Source organism: Narcine bancroftii, chromosome 3 (assembly GCF_036971445.1).
Source record: "Narcine bancroftii isolate sNarBan1 chromosome 3, sNarBan1.hap1, whole genome shotgun sequence".
NCBI classification, from domain to species: Eukaryota; Metazoa; Chordata; class Chondrichthyes; order Torpediniformes; family Narcinidae; genus Narcine; species Narcine bancroftii.
This window is the reverse complement of record NC_091471.1, coordinates 192750860-192771644: the sequence shown is the minus strand read 5'-3', so window position 1 is coordinate 192771644 and position 20785 is coordinate 192750860. Positions and strand designations below refer to the sequence as shown.

Sequence of the window (20785 nt, the reverse complement as noted above, 5' to 3'; positions counted from 1 at the left end):
CTACACAGAGCTCCAATGGGATATGGATTGCTTAAAGTGGTACATGAGTGAAAAGAAAAAAGGTTGAGAACCACTGGAAGATTCTGTGTTCGAATAATGATTTTATTCTACCTTTCCTTTTTTTCTACCACTTATTTTTATAAATTTGTTTCAGCTGCTACGAAAATACACTTTCGACAATAACGTGGTTTGATTGCCTGAACCCAGAGGTTCAATCGGCTACATTAAAAGGTGCATTGGAGAAGAAGGATGATGTGTTAAAAATCACTGGCCATGCTGCTCATCTTTCACTGCAGGAGCAGCAGTTCTGCACGTAAGGAACTCAGGTTCTCCCTGTTTTCACAGGAGATCATTTTCTTTGAGATGTTTCTAATATTTTACTGACTGTCAAACAATTTGGAACTTCAGAGCTGTGCAAGGTGTAATAAATACAAGGGCTTTTCTTAAGAGGTACCAAACATACTGGTTGGTGTTGCTCATTGTAGACAATTGCAAAATAAAAAATGAAGTGCAATATCCACACTTTAATTGCAGTTCTATGCTCTCGTGGCAATATTCTAATGGTAATAGCGGGAGTCGGCTTGTCTTCATCGTTGCCCTGAAATATTCAGAAAGGGGCAAGAAGGAATGAAAGGAGGGGAGGGAGTGGTGGGAAGGAAGCGTGCGGAGGGAGGCGGGCGCTCGGATCGCGCGGACGATGGGCGGGCGGCGCTGGCTGACGAGCGTGTGAAGTGGGAAGAGAAGGAAGTGAATGTCGAGCGCGCGGGTTCCAAGGCTGTCAATCAATCACGGCAGCGCGTGCACACCGGCGGCGGCGGCGGCGGGAGCGGCAGACGAAGGGGCCAAGTTCCTCACGGCCGCCACTTGGTATCCACACGACTGAATCTGGAAGCATGTCAGTGCTGGCGCTGCAGGAATATGAATTCGAGAGGCAATTCAACGAGAGGGAAGCCATTCAGTGGATGCAGGAGAACTGGTGAGCGGTGTTTGACGGAAGACTTGCTGCAGAACAGATGGGTTGGCATCCCACCCCCATTGTGACCCCCCCCCCCCCCCCATAACGTCAGTTAAAAAAATAGTGTAGTGCAATTTTAATGTCTGCTTTCTCTTTCCTTTGTACCATAAGGAGCTTCCACCTACTTCAGGATGCTCGTGGAAGCACTTGGCGTTGGCCACTTCCTTGTCTTTCATCAGTTTTACCCCTCCTTTCTGGACCTTCCCATCCTTTGGTCCCCAGCTCCACCAAAGGGCAGCCTTGGGCTGAAAATCAATCGGTGAGGTCTTGGGGTGTTTTTTTTTAAAGTCTCCCTTTGTGTGTGTGTGTGTGCAAACGATAAATATTCACAGGAACAGGGCGTTCTGGCAAGGATTTTCTGGGAAGCTCCTGGAGCAGACATTGAAACACGTGCAAGACAGCCCGGCGCGAACCGCCCCTACCTGATGGAGCAAGCGGTCATTGCCTGATCCATTTTAATGCAGGAACAAACGTGGTTCTGCTTGAATTGATCGCGGCTGTGAAATGTTTGGACGAAGTACGGTGAGGGAAATCCGACTTTCTCCGTCGTGCTCTGTGGCTCGCATTGTGTCCCCGGCGAAGGGTTGGAAGCCCGGTCACTGGTGACGTCGGTCTGTGGAGGCTCTTCTGGACGATGAGTCTGGTCAATTGATGCGTTTATTCATTGAACCCAGGGCCACTCGGTTCATTGCGGCGATTTGCGTCCTTCAAATCGCTGCATGAGTTGAGGCAACAACAAAAAAAAAATTAGATTGCACAATGATGAAGTATTGGGCAACGTTTTTGCTATAAATTCCAATTTCAACAAAAACTAGCATCAGTCTCCTTTTTCTTAAACTTTGAGGTGATTATTCTCCTATATTCTGGTGCCCATTTTTAGGGAAATAAATGTGCTTGTCAAGAATTACTTTAAAGTTCCACACCTGTCATATTGCAGCATCTATTCACTAAACATCTACATTTTATTATTTTATTGTTTGCAAATAACCATATGGAAATAAAGCTTGCTTCGGAAGGCAGCCCACAGACCTATTTTGCATTTCTGTTTATGGTTAGTCTGTTCAAAGTGGCAAAGTTGTCATTTTAAAAGGGTGGGGTTTGGTGAGAGGGAGGATGGGCAATAAGACAATTTGAGAGAGAACGCACAGTGCAAAATGGCTCTTGCATTATTTGTAATTCTTTGGTGCAATTTTGATATGAAGCTGTTCAATAGACTGAAGTAATATTTTTAAAATTCTGCTCTTTTGAATTTCCACAAATGAATCAATAAAACCTCACTGCAAAAGTAATTTTGATTTCTAAACCAATAATTCAAGTTGTATTGCACTGTCGCTTCAGAAGACTCGAGTATGCATAAGGAATTATTTCATATTTATTGTCAGAGTACGTACCTGACATCACAAACAACCCTGATTTTTTTTCCCCGCAGGCAAGGCAGACTTATCACTTATTGGTTGTGCAAAGAAAAAAAACGGTACAAAACATGCACATCTAAACCGATAACAAAATGTAAGCGAACTGTGCAATACTGAGGGAATAAAAAAAATGTAAGAGTCCTTCAGTGAGTCCCTGATTGAGTTTGTTGTTGAGTCTGATGGTGGAGGGTTAGCAGTTGTTCCTGAACCTGGTGGTGCGAATCTTGTGGCAGCAGCGAGAACAGAGGGTGTGCTGGGCGGTGTGGATCCTTGATAATTGCTCTCCAACAGCAGTGTTCCCTATAGATGTTCTCGATGGTGGGGAGAGTTTTGCCTGTGATGTCCTGGACTGTGTCCGCTACCTTTTGCAGGGTTTTACGCTCTGGTGTCCCCTTACCAGACCCTGATGCAGCCAGTCAGCACACTCCACCACAAATCTGTAGAAATTGACAACTGTTTCTGTTGTCATACCAAACCTCCGCAAAATTCTGAGGAAATGGAGGCGCTGACCTATTATGACCGATTATTATGATTGAATTCGTCATAGAACTCGTCATTGAGAACGCTGCAATATGCAGAATCCTGGAATGATCAGCAGATTTGTTTTTCTTTAGGTCTCAAAGTCTGGGGAGAACTAAAACAATATTAATAGCATCCTGTTGTAATAAGTTTTGATCAAAATCAAATATTGTATCTGTCATAAAATAGTTGATCCAGCAGTTTAACTACATTATTAGAAATTTGACTTGGATAGTAACCCCTTTGATATTTGCTTTGCAGCCTGGTACTAATCTGTGATAGCACTGACTTCTTTGAGTAGGTCTGTTGTTATTATATATGTGATGGTAACATTCTCTAGAAAGATAAGCGACTGCACATCCTGAGAAGACTAAAATGGGCAAGGCAACTGGCTACCATTCTATAGAAGAACTTTCTATAGCAGATCTATTGAGAGTATCCTGGCTGGCTGCAGATAAATGGATCGGAGGTCAATCCACAAGTCCATAAGAGTGGCAGAGAGGATCAGTGGATCCTCCTTTCCCCCACCCTATTGATGTGATCTACTGGGATCGTCTGAAGATCATTATAGACCCCTTGCACCCTGCACACATTTTTCTGCTGCTCCCATAGGGAAAGAGATACAGAAATACCAGAGCCAGCACCACCAGGCTAAGGAACAGCTCATGGGCAGTGAGAATGCTGAACAACCAAAGGAACTGCTCACACTAACCATCCGAGACTCTCATATTCATGAAACAATATTTATTTATTTGCATCGATGAATACCTGACCTGCATTATGTATTATCTCTTTGTATATTGTTTGGTTGTGTTTTGCACTAAAGACTGAAGAACGCTGTTCGTCAACTTGAACTTGTACAATCAGATTATATATATAATCGATAAACTTGACTACTTAAAACTTTCATGTACTATTGGATTGTAGGATCCAAGCTTGTTGATCCTACAGAGAGACTGAACTTAGAGTTTGGGTGAATTATCGTGATTTTGGATTTGGAAACTCCTTGGTTTTACACGTGGTTGAGTACTTTTGAATCCTGAGAAGTTATCCTTGCAAGTGTGCTGTGGAAATAGGCATTGTCTTTTAGCAGGAATTAGCCTCTTCACCTTAAAGATGATTTTTGCTAATAACTTTAAAACCATGCAAATGTTACTCAATCTCAACTGCTTAAAATAGAAATCCTTAGCCTTGTGTTTGCAACTCTGCATGGCTGACTCTCACCATCTTTAGACTCTTTCATCTCAGCAGTCCTCCAAATGTCCTTCCATATCCCTGACTTCCTTTGCCTTGTCCGTGACAGCCATATTAGGTGAAGTACTCTGACTCTCACCTATCCTTTGTGTTTTAAAATGCTCTTCAGTCACTGACCCTAATGTCTTTTTCTGTTGGCTACATGTCCATTTTTATTTTTGCTTGGTCACACAAAATAAACATTTTAAAACTTGGTTTTCTACTTTATGTACAGCAATCACCTGACTGGCATCATATTGTGAAAAATACTTCACTTGTTTTAGTTACAAGTCCATTAAATGCTGTATTAATGTCACATGATAAAGTTGGAATTCTTATTGCAGTTTTGTTATAAGTTGTACATTAATTGTAAAAGACCAGTTGTGGGATAGAACATTCACTCTTGCAAAATGTATAGGCAAAAGCTCAACATCTCTTTTAAATGAGGTGAAAAATAATCCATTAAATGTTATAATTGAATGATTGTGATAACTGATGAAGGAATAACATTAATATTTTATTGCATTATTGTCTATTTTTAGCAAGGTGTTTTGTGTTGAAATGGGACCGAGAAATAATTTGAAACAAATTATAGCAGCTAACTATTGAAGGGAAGAAATCAACACCAAAGCAAAAGTTTTTAAGTTTTCTATTTTACAGGCTGCTCATTCTAAGATCAGTCAGAGCCATGTGCTGAACAGCACTTGGTGTTACCCTGTATAACAGAGATCGACTGACCAATACTGATCATCTTGTGATGTCTTCTGACAGAAAACTGGCCAATCAAAAGACAGCCCTGATCTGACTGCTTGGAGTTCATCTGCATGTGGTTACATCACTGGAGGCTAGTCTGATTTTAATAGATAAATTTCATCAGGCTATGTTCAGTAAACTTTTGGCACATTATGCTGTCTTAATTTTACTCGTCTCCAAAAGAGCTCTTTCACTACTGCAAGGACTGACGATATTTAAGTTTAGTTCTGAGAAGAGCATTTTAAATGCAAATAAAGTAACAAAACCGTGGCGTAATGTGGGAAATTGTTAATATTTGTTGTGGTGCAAAGTGGAATTGAGGGATAGATTTTACAAGTCCTGCCAGCAGGGAATTTGCTTACTGCGAAGATAAATCTCTAAAATTATCCCATATTTTAAGCATGCAAGCATCCCACTTAATACAGAAGTAAACTCTTTTTCTGCACTGGAGCATAAAGTGTTCAAACTTGAGTTTTAGCCAAAATGAGTAATCATGGGCTACCATTTCTTGTAACAATTTAGCATGGCCTTGTGGGGCAACTGATAGATACATATTTGGCAGAGGTAAGAGTAAGGTGGGAGCTTTTCTCTGCTCTCTTAGCTGCCAGCTGTTCAAAAATAATTGGAGGAGGAGAATCCTTGATGGTTGAGTGAAGCAGTGTTGAAACAGATGAGCTAATTTTAAGGTTCAAGTGTTCTTCTTTTCTGTGAATGGGACAAAGAAATGATCGTGTGCAAACATTGCCGTTATTTTAATCTCTACATGCAACCTGCTGGATTCTTAATTACAAGTGAGTGATACCAATAAACTTAAGGAAAACTTTCCAGAAATTAGGACAAAGCTTACAGGAAGTGTGAAAATTCTACATTTTGTACATTGGTGTTACTTTAAAATTCCAGAACAGTGCCCACATCACATGTTGCCTGGGGCTCAAAGTTGGAATCATTTTATTTGGAATTGTTGTCTGATCACTTGGATGTCTTACTCGGGCAGTGCACTTGAAGGTTTTATATGGGGGGGGGGGGGAGAAAGGTCATTATATTTTACTATTTATCAATTATTTGTTCCAAGACACTTGGAATGGCTAGGAATTTTAACTAGAATTTCTTGCACTGGTCTGCTATTCAGAGACATATTTTCTGGGAACTTCTACACTGAAATAAATATTTCCAGTGGAGAGAAGTTGGTCGCATGCTATTCTTGAAATAATACTGGCATTATATCTGTTACATGCCTCTTTTAATAGAGGGAAAAACAAACTTGCAGATTAGCTATGCAATCTCAGTGTGCTTTACTTTGGCATAAGGTCACCCAGATTCTAAGGTGGGCAGATTATCCTTCCAGGCCTGTCCTTTTGACTTTATACAGTCTCATTTCATCGGGAAAATTGTGGGCTCTGTGTCAAGTCACTACCATATTTATATGACATTAGTCTGAAAATGTCACAGTCAATGGGTCTAATACCAAGCAGATGTTTGAATGTCTGTGTTATTACTGTGTGATAATGATAATGTTGAGTTTGGCATATGCAAGTACAATGATCATGTATCCTGAAATTTTTATGTGCTGTTGTTAACCAGATATATATTTGGGGGAGGGGGGGGGGGAAATTGATGATAGTATGTATTAAATTTTCCCATTATAGAAAATTATGATATAAAAAATATTCACAGTTACAATTAGTGCAAGAAAAAAGTGGAGTTTCAATAGTGTAGACAGGTCTTCTGGTGGTCCCAGAGTAGATTATGATTAGGGTACTAAGCAGAGGTACAAGAGCCTGATGGTCATGGGGAGAAATTCTGTTTTTGAACCTATGGTGGTTGGTGTTTAGGCTTCTGTACCTTCTTCCCAGAGGTAACAGGGAAAAGAAGTTGTGGCCAGGTGGATGAGGGTTGTTCTTAAGGCCCTGCCTCATATTAAATATCTTCAGTGGACTGGATAGGGAGGGGCAGGTTCGGAGGCCATGGTGGACTTGATAACCCTCTGCGTTCCTGGTGTCTCCTTCACTTGCATGTCTTCCCTATCGCATTGCATTTCCCTGTGTCTTCACCAAAGTGATTTTGTTGTTGTTGCAAGTTCTGCAGTTGAAACATTGGCTTGATTAGAAGTAATTTTTATAATCTTGTCACTTCGTCCCTTCTCCTGCAGTGTAATGTTCTTGTGAAAGTGTGACATTCTATTTTCCTGTTATAAAATTCACATCTTAACTCTTGATTTTGTGAGTTCACCACCTTCTATGAGCATCTCAGTGTGGCATGTAACTCCTCATTGCATTTACTTGCAACACCTCGCTTCAGGAGGACATTGCAAGTTATTCCTGAGTTAAAATGTTAAGATTGCTCTGGTATTTTCTGCCTGGCATAGATTCTTCTAGTGAATGTTCCTGTTGTGGAATTTACTTTGAGAAAATACATTGTATTCAACTGGTACTCTGGATATGACGCTGTCTCTCCCTGAACAACTCCTCTTGTCCAGCTTGTGGACTTTCTTCCTGCCCCTGGTTTGATTCCAGGTGAAAATCTGGTTTGATTGAAGACTTTCATTTCCAGATATGTTGCCATGTGTTTGTAATATAGGTTGTACCTCTCTAATCTGGCGCACTGTGGTCTGGAAACTCCCGTGGTCTGGCACGTTTTGAATCAACCGCCATGAGTTTATTGATTTGACATCAGGGCGGCGCTGTTAGCAGCGCTAATACACCAAAATTTTCAAATGCTGCTGGCGGTTCCACACAGCCCTTTTGCAGCATTTGAATTGTTCTCTTTTATTTCCCTCTCTCAGCTGCACATTTTAAAGGTGCTTTCCGAACCCACTTACTCACCCAGCTGTGAACGTCACATCACTGAGACAGCTCAGAGACCTGGATTGAAATCAAGGCAAAACTTTAGGCAAATTGTATGGCTCAAGTTTTAATAGAACACATCTAATCTGTCATCCAGCTCAGAGGATCGATCCAAGGGCGCAGAGTGATGCAAAGAGTGGAGAAGCTGCCAGTTGAGGGTCAGTAAGTTTGATTTATTTTAATATTCTGTCAGTATGTTTAATTTCTGTTTTCTGGCATTTTCTGTGGTCCGGCAATTGCCAGGTCCCAACGTTGCCTGATTAAGGAGGTTCAACCTGTACAGGTACTGTCATTGCATTCTTCAGCATCTCCTTTTGACAGCTTTCAGAAAGGTAAAGTGAGATTATTTTTGTCTGACTGTTTATTGTAGTCCACACATGCTGGAAATAAACTCTTCCATTCACTGTTCTTTACTCAGTTTACTTGACTGGAAAATAGCATCTCAGGTGTTTTCATTTGTTTGATGATCACTTTCTCAGTTGAATCATGTTGTTCACTCTCCCTTGTATCAGATCCAGTTTGTAAATGGAAGGATTCCACCCAGCATTTAGTATCTTGATTTGTCATCCCACATTTCATAACTCCATTCACCAGTACCTCTCTCACCATGTCTCTTTGTAACACTCATCCCTGTCTTGCGAACCTGTGGGGTCATGGTTGTTCCTGCAAAAGCAGGAACAACCCTCATCTCAAGGCCTAACAAGAGATGGTTACAAATGGGGGCATGTAGGTATGCTCCTCTTGTTTACGGTGGACTTCTTTGTGCTCTGAAGAAATGGCATGACATTCTCAGAAAACTCTCAATTAGAATCGAAGCCTGGAATTCCCACCAATCATTCATGCTGTTGCATCTTTTCTGGAGTTATTGTTAAAAATTGTAACATTCATTGCACTTGTTTACTAGCTATCAATATGTTATCATAACCTAACAGAGGTTCTTAACAAAAAAAACAAAAGAATCGTGCAAAGTGGCATTCCTTTGTGAAGAGTCAAACTTTCTGGAAGCTGTTCTGCGGAAACTTGCATTGGAAAAAGAATGGTCGATCACACAGCAGTTCTTAAACCTGATATCAATATTTATGTTGAAATGCAAGTGCAAGATCAGATACGGGATAAATATTAGAATTGGTAAGTATTTCTGATATCAAGAGCCTGTTCAGGGATTGGTTTAAACTGTTGAACATTAAAATCTTGAATTCCAAATAACCTGCTCCCCATCTGGCCCTTTTCCTTCTCCTTTGATCTGATCCATCCAAGTGTTCTCTCACACTTTCTTTCCAATCCTGGCCCCCTATCGCCCAGTTTCTTTCCCCTCTCCATGTGCCCTTTACACACACTAAGGAGTGCCGGGCAACATTAATGGCGACTCTTTGACTCCTTTTATGGCAGGCAGAAGGCAATTTTGTGTAATGTTACATGTTCTGTACTTTTACATGACAATAACAGTCGATCCCTTATCCCTTTCCATTCATCATTTTCCACCCACCTCACAACACACAACTTATTTGATCCCACTCTTCATCCTTTTCTCAAAAATGTCATAATCTACCATCCTCTATCTCCTCCCAGCCTCTCGCTATCTCCACCTTTCCCTACCTGACTGCCAATCAACACCTCCACAGTTTATGAATTGCTGAGTTCTTCCAATGGTTTTTGGGTTTTTTTTTTGGTTCAAACTACGGCCTGATAATCGTGGTACAAGGCTCATGGCTTCCGATTTTTCCCTTCTGGTAGTGAAATCTTTATGCATCAGTTGGCAAACCACTGAAATTTAGATTGGGAACTATTAATGGCAACAAGTTTTCATTTAATTTGCTTGTTATTTGCAAGAAACACTTTGAAAGTGAGTTCAGATTGTCGCATTCAAATATTATGAGGACGAGGGAAAGTCTGGCATTAATTTTCTCCATCTCCCTGACTGCTGGCTACAGGATACACTCATCATTTTTTTAAGGGTTCTTACACTTCCTGCCATGCTTAGAAGGGCAAGAGCAGCAGTCTTGTGAGAACATAACCATTTGCTGGTTTCCTTCCCAAATATTGCTGTTCTTGCAGGGTTAAACTCTTGAACTCCCTGAATAATTGCATAGTGGTGAAACTTTCTTTTATTAGGACACCTGCCGACATTTTTCCATACCTTGATGAAGGGCTCAAGCCCAAAAAGTCGGTTATGTATTTTTATCTTTGCTATATAAGAAAAACCTCACAAAGATAAGCGTGTACAGAGCCATTGTCATACCCACACTCCTGTTCGGCTCCGAATCATGGGTCCTCTACCGGCATCACCTACGGCTCCTAGAACGCTTCCACCAGCGTTGTCTCCGCTCCATCCTCAACATCCATTGGAGCGCTTTCATCCCTAACGTCGAAGTACTCGAGATGGCAGAGGTCGACAGCATCGAGTCCACGCTGCTGAAGATCCAGCTGCGCTGGGTGGGTCACGTCTCCAGAATGGAGGACCATTGCCTTCCCAAGATCGTGTTATATGGTGAGCTCTCCACTGGCCACCGTGACAGAGGTGCACCAAAGAAAAGGTACAAGGACTGCCTAAAGAAATCTCTTGGTGCCTGCCACATTGACCACCGCCAGTGGGCTGATATCGCCTCAAACCGTGCATCTTGGCGCCTCACAGTTTGGTGGGCAGCAACCTCCTTTGAAGAAGACCGCAGAGCCCACCTCACTGACAAAAGGCAAAGGAGGAAACACCCAACCCCAACCAACCAGTTTTCCCCTGCAGCCGCTGCAACCGTGTCTGCCTGTCCCGCATCGGACTTGTCAGCCACAAACGAGCCTGCAGCTGACGTGGACTTTTACCCCCTCCATAAATCTTCGTCCGCGAAGCCAAGCCAAAGAATATAAAGAATACTGTTTGACCTGCTGAGTCTCCAGCATCATGTTTTTACTTCGACCTCTGTCTCTGCAGACTTTTGTGTTTTACCCCCAAAGTATTTCAGATCTGATGCAGGATCTTGACCTGGAATGTTGACCATTCCTTCATCAGCACAGATTCTGCTTGGGCCTGCTGAATTCCTCCAGCAGCTTTTGCTGCTGTAGATTCCAGCATCTGCTATCTCCTCAATCTCTTAAAGTTCATGCAAGTTTCAGAGCCTCCTCTTCGGATTTGGCACATTATAGTCCTTGGGGCTCAGCTTTCAATTCAGCAGTTTCAGATCATTAAGCGTGCTTACTTTTCATCCTTCTCTTTCCTGATATTTCAGATTTAATTTGTTGTATCTATTTATTTTTTTCTAAACCTACTTTACTGCTCTCTTTCTGCCAGCTTTGCCACTTGTGGCCTTTAATCTCTTGATCTCCATATCATCCTTTTTAATTCTTTTCACCCCTCCCCACTTTATTTTTCTTCTAACCTTTTACAGTTCTAAAAGGTAATTGGCCTGAATCATTACTTCTGTACTCTTTGCAGATACTACTGGATCCAATGAGTCATTCCAGCATTGAATTAATTTCAGATTTTTGATGCGAACATTATTTGGCTTTTGGATATTTTTAATTGCCGTTTTCATTTCTACACTCATTATCATTGCTTTATCACTCATTTTGGAAGCAGTAATTGATTGCATCATGTCTAATCTTTTTGAGTTGGTATCATTATGCCTCTGTTGCAATGAATATGGTCATTAATGTGCCTGATACTCCTTATCAGTTGCAATTAAACTGAAATCTTTTGATTCATTTTGCTGCCTTTTCTCTCCCCAACCCTGCACCAAGGTACAAGCCTATTTGCATCCAGTGGTCAGTGCCTTCCTTGAGTTGGCATTGTGGGTGGCGGGATGGTATTCTGCTGATTGGGTCAAATGTATCCTGATCTCTGACCTTTCAGAAGGTGATGTTGAAGATGATGAGAAAAAGCACTGGGGTCCAAGTAGACAATAACAGAAGAATGCTAAGCAAAGGTAAATCTGTAAAAGGTTGAGAGGGGAACAACAACAAAATAAACAGGGAGGAAATAGTGTAGTGGCTGACAGTAAATTGAGATCCACCAAGTCACGATGACTGTAATTTTGGATTTTAATGGGACTCCCTGCACCCACAACATTGAAATTTTAATTGTCTAGTGGACTGACTCCCACAGCTTCCTCGACTGCACCACTTCCCACCCTGTTCCTTGTAAGCATTTCATTCTCTCAATTCCTCCATCCCCATTGCATCTGCGCCCAGGATGACGACTTCCATGTCACATCATCAGAGATGTCCTTCAAACAACGTGCTTTCTCTCTACCATCACCAACTCGGTGCTCACCCACCTATCCTCTCTGGCCATTCCCCACCCCCACCCCCATACGCAATAAGGACACTATTCCTCTTGTCCTTACCTACCAATCCACCATCCTCTGCACCTTCATATCCTCCTTTGCCACGTACTAAGTGATCCCACTACTAGCCCATATTCCCCTCTCCACCTTCTGCAGGAACTGCTTCCTCTGTGACTCCCTTGTCCATTCCTTCCTCCTCACCAATCATCCCCTGGGACCTAGCCCTATGACAGGAAGTGCTCCACTTGCGCCCACACCTCCTCCCTCAGCATCATCTGAGCCAAAATAGTCCTTCCAAGTGAAGCAATTCTTGTGTATCTGCCGGGGTCATCTACTGCATCCAGTGCTTCCATTGTGGTCTGCTTTACATCGGAGAAACTGGATGCAGGCTAGGAGTTCACTTTGTTGAGCACCTCAGCTCTGTCCGCTGCAATGGTGTGGATCTCCCAGTGGCCACCCATTTCTATTCTCCATCCCATTCCCTTGCTGAGATGTCTATCCATGTGTAAATTGGAGGAACAACACCTCATCTTCCGACTGGGCATCCTCCACCTGGTGGCATTAATATGAACTTCTCTGGCTTCCCCACCTCACCCTTCCCCTGTCGCCTTTCTCTGTCTCTCCATTCTGTCTCCTTTTGCACAGACATGATTGACTCTTACCTTGTCCCTTATCATATTCAATTGACACCTTTTGTTGGTCTGGATTCCTCCCCCATTGTTTGAATTCTGAGATTAGCTGCTTCGAACTTCTGCTTATTCCTTGAAGAAGGGCTCGGGTCCAATCTTTGTCACCTATAATTGCTGAAAAGGCTGGCTGAGTTCCTCCAGCATTTTGATGTGTTTTGTCTGGTGGACTGTCAGCCTCGTCTGTAATCATTACCAAGTCTGTCCACTTTCTTTAAAAAGGTCCAAGCCTGAGGTGGTTTTTTTTTTTTAAGGACCTTGACTTTTTTTAAAAAAAATCAATGCTATCTGACCAGTACAGGTAATGAGTAAAGATCATGATCCACATGGCAAATGCTGCAGTATTTCCTTGGAACTCCTTTTGTAATTACCTCTCAAACCTTGTGGAGGTTTTAAATCACAGGCAATAAGCTATGAACATTCCTGCTGTTAGCCATGTTTATTTCTATATATGTTAATAAATTGGAACTTACTGTGAATTTGAGTTTGTGTTCAATAATTCAAGTTGAAGAAGTCCGGGAAAATAAACCTGAACCCTGCTTCTCCTGTTGGCAGCAAATGAAACTCTAGGTCTATCGAGCATATTGGGTCATAATCACTATTTTCCTGAGGCTCTTGTCTGACCTACATTAGTGTCCCAGCTGAGCAACACTTGGATTTTTTAAAAATCTGCACTTTTTTTTTTAATGTGTTGCTTTTCAAAGTGGCTTGTGTTGATAGGATAAACTGTTTATTACTTTTGTCTCAGTACTCAGACAGCTCTGCTAAGCCTTTTGACTTGATATAGATCAAGGCTTTTGTTTTTCCTCTCTGTATTTCACCTTGTTGTTGCATGTGTGCATGGTAAATGTTATCCCGGCTCTACTATCTTAGAAAGGACAGCAAGTTGCAAGAACAGTAGATAACCTCTTCCCGATCTAATTTGGAGGAATGGCTTTGTCGGTCAGGGCATTGAGTATAGGAGAAGGGATATCCTGTGGCAGCAGTTTGTGAGATCACACTTGAAGTATTGTCTGCTGTTCTGGTTCCCTGTCCAGAGGAAAGATGTTGATGAGATGGAAAGTGTGCAGAAGTGAGTCATGAGGATGCAACCAGGATTGGAGGACTTGAGTTATGAGGAGAGGAGAAGTTGGCTTGGACTCTTCGCTGGAACGTAGAAGGCTGAGCTGACCTTGGAGGTTTACGTAGGTGAATGCCAAAGATAAGATGAATGGCCTTTTCCCTGGCCAGAAAGGTCTAAAACTAGAGGCCATAGATTTAAGGTTGGAAGGGAAAGATTTTAAAAGGGACCTGGGTGTCAACTTTTTTTCATTCAGGTGTGTATGTGGAGGGAGCTACAGAGGCAGGTACAATTACTATGTTTGACAGGTAAACTGATAGGAAAGGTTTGGAGCAGTGGCCTTGTTCTTTCCACTCACATACCACTTTAAGTAATCCCTATGCCATACGTGCTCTGTGATTAGTAAGGGATTGCTTAAGGTGATATGTAGGTGGAAAGAAAAAGTTTGAAAACCACTGTTATAATCTTACATAATTGACTCGTTATGTGCACTGTTTCATAACTCCAAAGGAAATGGGCCAATGACTACTTTTCTCAAGCAAAATATTTCAGTAATAAATGGGTCTAGAGTACCTTAAACATTCCCTTGCTAATCACAGAGCACCAATGGGATAGGGATTACTTAAAGTGGTGTGTGAGTGGAAAGAACAAGGATGAAAACCACTGGTTTGGAGAAATATGGGCCAAGCAGGACTAACTTGAGTTGACAACTTGGTGAATACGGACAAATCGTTTGCATGATATTAATTTCTGACTCTTTCCCATCTCGGTCCTGATGCAAGATCTCGACATGAAACATCGATCATCATTTTGCTTCCATAGATGAGCTGTTCATTTTATTTTACTTTGGATTCCAGCATCCACAGGAGAGATATTCTATTGTGTTTACTGTATTCAGTAGAATTGGATAATGGAGCAGTTTAACCTGCCGGAAGAAAGGCTTGGACTGTAAAATAGCAAGCAGCAGTTGTGCCAAATAAGTGTCAGGAAGTGATTGCCATCAACTAGATATAATTTGGCAACTTCCCAATCAGATTCATTGATTTTTGCCTTTTCCAAAATGTATGTCATTGACTTCCATTGGGAGTGTAGGTGGTGAGGGGAATGTTTGGAGTTTGAAAGAATGTAGTCTGAGCAGCAGGTACAGATTTAAGAGAGCCAAAGAATATTTAGAGGGAGGGAAACTAATGATTTTTTTTCGAAAATTGTGACAGACTAAAATCTAAAATGCATTGCTTTTAAAATTGGTGAAAACCGATCAGAGAATTTGATGTATAATTGAAATCTATGCAGGGAAGCATGTTTTATAGCCCTTTGAAAGGTTGATTGGGCAATGTGACCACCTGCAATGGTATATGGTTTTACATTGGAATTTGAAACCTCTTGCAGATGTGTGGGAATGGTAAGATCTAGATCGTTGTTGCAACTACAGATGTGGCACCCGCTGTAGTACACTCAAATTTAATAAAAAATCCTTGATGCTAAACAGCATAATGGCAACTATCCCCAGTTTGTCTATATGCATTTTCAGTCATTGTGTTTGATGAAATGAATTTTTCATACATGTGAAATTTTAATTCCAATATCATTACCTGACTTGGAAGAATTTAATGGGTAGCACTGAAGTTGATAACGTCAAAAAAATTATTTTGGAGAATAATAACATTTGATCAAAATAGCAACCTATTTGTTTTCCTTTTTGTTTAGGCTGCAGCAAGTTCAACAAGTATTAGGTTATGCAGTTCCCCCACCCCCACTATCTTCTTTCTTTTCTAAATTTTCTTGGAGGCAGTACTTAAGTACTGCAAATGTGTGTGAAACCGGTTTTCTTCCCAGTTTATATATCTCCCTTTTTGCCCAGAAAATTGGCTGCGATGGCATTTGTTGAGCTTTTGTTTCTTGTAACTTTAGTTGCTGGTTTCTTCCATTGGATGCTTGATTTTAGGAAAGATGGCAGCAAGGTGGAAAGCATTTGGGAGAGATTGGCTAAAAATGGCATGAGGAAAAGGCACAGCAAGTGGGGATCCTTTTCTCGAGCTCTGAGGAGGGTTTATTTCGGAAGTCCCTTTGGCTGAGAATTTGTGACTTGAGTAGCAAAATAGGAATTTTTATCGAAACTTGTCTGAGAATGCTAAGATTACAATAAATACCCTTTCAAAGGGATTGTGAAGGAGCAATAGTGAGGGAACTGGCTGTAGCAAAGGAATTGTGTCTCAAGGGTTGTATTTAGACAATTCAGGGCAGAATTTGCCTGAACATGGTAATTGGGATGTTGAAGACTGCATTTGACATTCCTTGATCTGGGCTTTGAGCACAGGAGTTGGAGCATCTTTTAACTCGATGAGATATTGCTCAGGTCCTATTTGGAGTACTGTGTGCAGTTCAGGCCACCTGGATATTGGAAAGATGACATTGAACTCCAAAAGATTCACTATGTTGTTACTGGGGATAGCCCAGGATTTTTTTCCATGGAGAGCAAGCAACTGAAGGATGGATACAGAAGCATAGATGAGATTAATAGTCAGTGTTTATCTCCCATAGGAGAGCATAAAGTTATAGGGGTAGGTTTAACATTTGGGGGGAGGGGTGGGAATTTAAAAGAGACCCAAGGAGCAAATCTTTTCACAGCAGATGGTGCAAGCTGCCAAAGTGTTTGAGGTGTATAAAACTATGACGTTGAAAATACATTTGGCAGGCCCCCTGAAAGTTTTAGAAGGATGTGGGCTAAGTGTTGGTAACTGGGATTAGCACTGGTGGGCAGCTTCGTTGTCATGGACAAATTGAGCCAAAACCTTCCATTTCCATACTAAAAAACTATAACATAACCCTTTATGGGTATACATTGGGTGAAACAATAGCCCCTTTTCCACTGGCATCCCAGTTAATTGGCTGTGCATTGTCCTAGAATAAGAAGCCTTTTGTGCCATTTCCACTGGGCCACCCTTAACTGGGACACTAATCGCTTTTCCACTCCCTTTTCCACTGTTCTTATCAGTATGCCGGCATCAGCAAATGCTAGAGATATGAGGAGGGGTAGAGGCAGTTAATCCATGCGTGAAATGGCGTCATTTGACATCAATGTTCATTTTCCACTGGACCCTGTCCCAGGAAATTTCCAGTTAATTCCTGGGACAAGGTGCCAGTGGAAAGGGGGCTAGTAATTGGTTTTAATTGGAATGGGCAGGAAGGTGAACAAGGCACAGTATGAAAGGAAAATTGTTGTGCATGGAGCAGCAGAGGTTTATTGATTTTGGTGGAGGAACAGGTGTGGTCTAAATTAGAGCAGTTCAAGCTGAATGATCCTTGGAGAGAAGTCAGTTCCTGAAATGCAATTGTTTCATAGTTCTTGTTTGTATCAGGCAACTGAGTCCTTGGAACTGATTACAGCCTTTAATTTACTCTTTGATACCAATTATAATATTTGTTTTGTATGTAATTTAAAAAAAAGTGTTCTTGCAAGGTTGGTCATGTCGCACCATGACCTTGGTATACTCTGACTAATGACTGAGGATGGAGGAGGAGAAATTGTTTCATGATTATGCTTGATGACCTTTGAGTTGCACTTTATTTTGCATATCGTGGTTTCTGCTCTTAACGGCCTAAGGAATCAGCCAATCAAGTGAATTACACTTGTTGTATTCTCAATAGAGATGGGAACAGAATTGGGCTATTGATCCATCAAGTCTGCTCCACCATTTGAATCATGCCTGATGTATTCTTCCTTTCAACTCAACTTTCCTACCTTCTCCCCATAACCTTTGACACCTTGCTAATCAAGCACTGATCCACCTCTACTTTAAATCTACTCAACGGACTCCACAGCTGCCTGTGGCAACGAATTCCACAGATTCACCATCATCTAGACCAGGGATGGGCAACTTTTTAAAAAAACTCACATTCCACCTTAAGTATTCTCTATGACATAAGTGCTCTGTTATTAGTAAGGGATTGCTTAAGGTAATATGCGAGTGGGAAGGGAAGGTTGAGAACCACTGCTCTAGACCCAATTGTTACTGAAATATTTTGCGTGAGAAAAATTATCACTGGCCCATTTCCTTTGGGGTTATGAAACCGTGCACATAACAAGTCAATTAGGTACGATTAAAACAGTGGTTTTCAAACTTTTTCTTTCCACTCACATACCAGCTTAAGCAACCCCTTACTAATCACAGAGCACCTATGGCATAGGGATTACTTAAGGTGGAATGAGTTTTTTTAAAGACCCACCCCTGATCTGGACAAAGAAATCTTTCCTGATCTCTGTTCTAAAAGGATGTCCTTTTATTATGCAGCAGTGCTCTTTGATAGTACGCTCTCCCACTACTGGCAAATCTCCATGTCCACTCTATCCAGTCCTTTAAATTTTCAGAATGTTTCAATGAGATTTTGCCCTTCTAAACTTTAGCCAGCACAAGCTCTAGCCATCAAACGTCCCTCTTGAGTTAATCTTCTCATCCCTGGGATCATTCTCCTATACCTCCTTTGTACCCTCTAACGCCAGCCCATCCTTCCTTCAATATGGGGCTTAAAACTGCTCACAGTACTCCAAATGTGGTGTAACCAACACCTTACAAAGCCTCAGCATTACATTTTTGCTTTTATATGCAAAGTTTTCTTAAAATGAATGTCAACATTGCATTTGCCTTTCTTATTACTACTCAACCCAAAAGTTAAACTTTCAGGAAACCTGCACCCGGACTCCCAAGTCTCTTTGGACTACTGCTTTCTGAAGTTTCTTCTCATTTGGAAAATAGTCTATACCTTTAATCCATCTACCAAAGTACACGATCATACACTTCCTTGCACTGTGTGCCATCTGCCACTTTTTTGTCCAAGTCCCTCTGTGGACCCCCTTCCTCAATTCTACTTGCATCTCCATCGATCTTCATATCATCCACAAGCTTGACCACATAGCCATTAATTTTAGCACCAAATCATTTGTATGCAATGTGAAAAGTAGCAGATCCAATACTGACCTCTACGGAGCACCACTAGTCTCTGTAGCCAGAAAAGGCCCCATTTTATTCTCACTCTTTGACTTCTGCCAGTCAGCCAATCTTCGAGCCACGCTGGTACCTTTCCTGTAATGCTGTGCATCCTTTTGAAAATGCAAATAAATAACATCCAGTGACTCCTTTTGCCTGTCGTGCTTGTTCCTTGCTCAAAGAATTCCAAAGCAGCAGCTCTCTTAAATCCATGGTGACTTCAGCCAATTTTATCTTGTGCTTTCAAATACCACAAATCTTCATCCTTAATAATGGACTCTAGAATCTTGCCTTCGATCGAAGTCAGGATAACTGACCAATAGTTTCTTGGTTTTTTTTTTTTTTGCTTCTCTCTCTTCTCCGAATGGTGTGACACTTGCCATTTTCCAATCCTCTGAAACCAGTTCCAACTCTAGTGATTTTTGAGAGATCACTACTAATGAATTCATAATCTCTTCAACTACCTCATTCAGAATCCTGGGGTGTAGTCATCCAGTCCAGGTGGCTTCCCACCTTTAGCCTTTCAACTTCCCAAGCATCTTCTCCATCAGGCTGCCTCTTGCCACAGGTATTGAAGAGTGTGCAGTATTGGTGCTTTAACAATGTAGTTAAGCCAAATTTCAAAACAGCAACAAAAAAAATTACTAATTGCATGTGTGAGTCTGCTGCACATCATCTTGAAAGTTTTTTGCAACTTCATTCGATGGCAATGTTGTTTCTTGTCTCCAATGGAGCAGAGCGGTTAGCACAACGCCTTTACAGCACTAGTGATCGGGACTGAGGTTCAAATCCCGCACTGTCTCTAAGGAGTTTGCACGTTCTCCCGTGTCTGTGTAGGTTTTACCCAGGGACTTAAGTTTCCTCCCACAGTTTGAAACGTACCAGGGGTTGTAGGTCAAATGGGAACCATGGCCATGTGGGTCGAAATGACGTGTTATCGTGCTTCATGTGTAAAATGTAAAAAAAATAATGTGGGTTGACTCTAAAGTTGCTATTAAGTTCATCTTGTCTATCTGTCAATTATTTAGGCCACTCATCCATTGCCTGGCACATTTACTGATGCACTTTATTATTTGGAAGTTCAGCATGGAATGTGTCTTAGCCCAGTGGGTTTATTTTTGCTTTTAGCCCAAAATGGTATTGTTGCCAAATTACATAATTGAAATAAGAAATGAAAAATGGTTTAAATGATTTGGTGAAAAATTGCCTTGGTAAAACTGAGGATAAGATTGGAGATGCTGGGACTCAACGTCCTTCTCTGCAACTGTATTCTATACTTCCTTACTGAAAGACCACAGTCAGTCCAGGTGGTAAGCAAAACTTTGTCCCATCACATTGAGCACTGGCACACCTCGGGATTGTAGGCTCAACCTGCTACTGTTCATGCTGTTGACTTACAACTGCGCTGCCAAATCCAGTTCAACAGAATCAAGTTTGCGGAATATACAACAGTCCTTGGCCTGATTGGCAGCAATGAGTCGGCTTATGGAGAAGATGCTGGGAGGCTCATATAATAGTGCAAGAACAACAGCTTGAGTCTCAACGTGGACAAAACAAAGGAAAAAGTTGTGGATCTCAGGAGGATGAAGATCAACCACTTCTACTGCACATCAATGGTTCCATCGTGGAGAACACAAAGTTCTTGAATGTCCTTTCGTGGATCCACAATGCCTCATTAGACTGGGAGGTGCAGTTGTGACAACACTTCCTAAGGAGGATTAGGAGAGGGAGGCTACTGACATTTCCCACCCCCCCCCCCACCCCCATCTTGACAACATTTTACAAAAGTACAGTTGAGTGTCTTGTATGCTGCCAGCACTGCATGATGTAGTAGCTGCAAAGCTCTAGACCAGAAGTCAATACTAGATTATCAAAATGACTGAGGAGATCACTGAGGTCTCCCTTTACTCTATAGATGACATTCATCTGGAGGATTGCTTAAATAGTGCTCAAAGAACCATTGAGAACCCTTTTCACTACACAGTATATTTTACCTCTTTTT

The 20785-nt window shown here is 41.6% G+C and overlaps 1 protein-coding gene across 3 annotated transcripts in view; it reads left to right on the top strand.

Moving 5' to 3' along the window:
- The first annotated feature begins 709 nt into the window (after positions 1-709).
- The window catches only part of elovl6 (ELOVL fatty acid elongase 6), a 107099-nt gene continuing 87023 nt past the window's right edge, over positions 710-20785 (top strand). The window contains exon 1 of one of the 3 annotated variants that reach the window (XM_069926180.1): positions 710-976. In XM_069926180.1, coding sequence (XP_069782281.1) covers positions 894-976 — 83 coding nt within the window. In that variant the 5' untranslated portion in view covers positions 710-893. Of the gene's footprint in view, positions 977-7878; positions 7937-20785 lie in introns of those variants that run through there. The other 2 variants (XM_069926182.1, XM_069926184.1) reach the window with 2 other exon arrangements.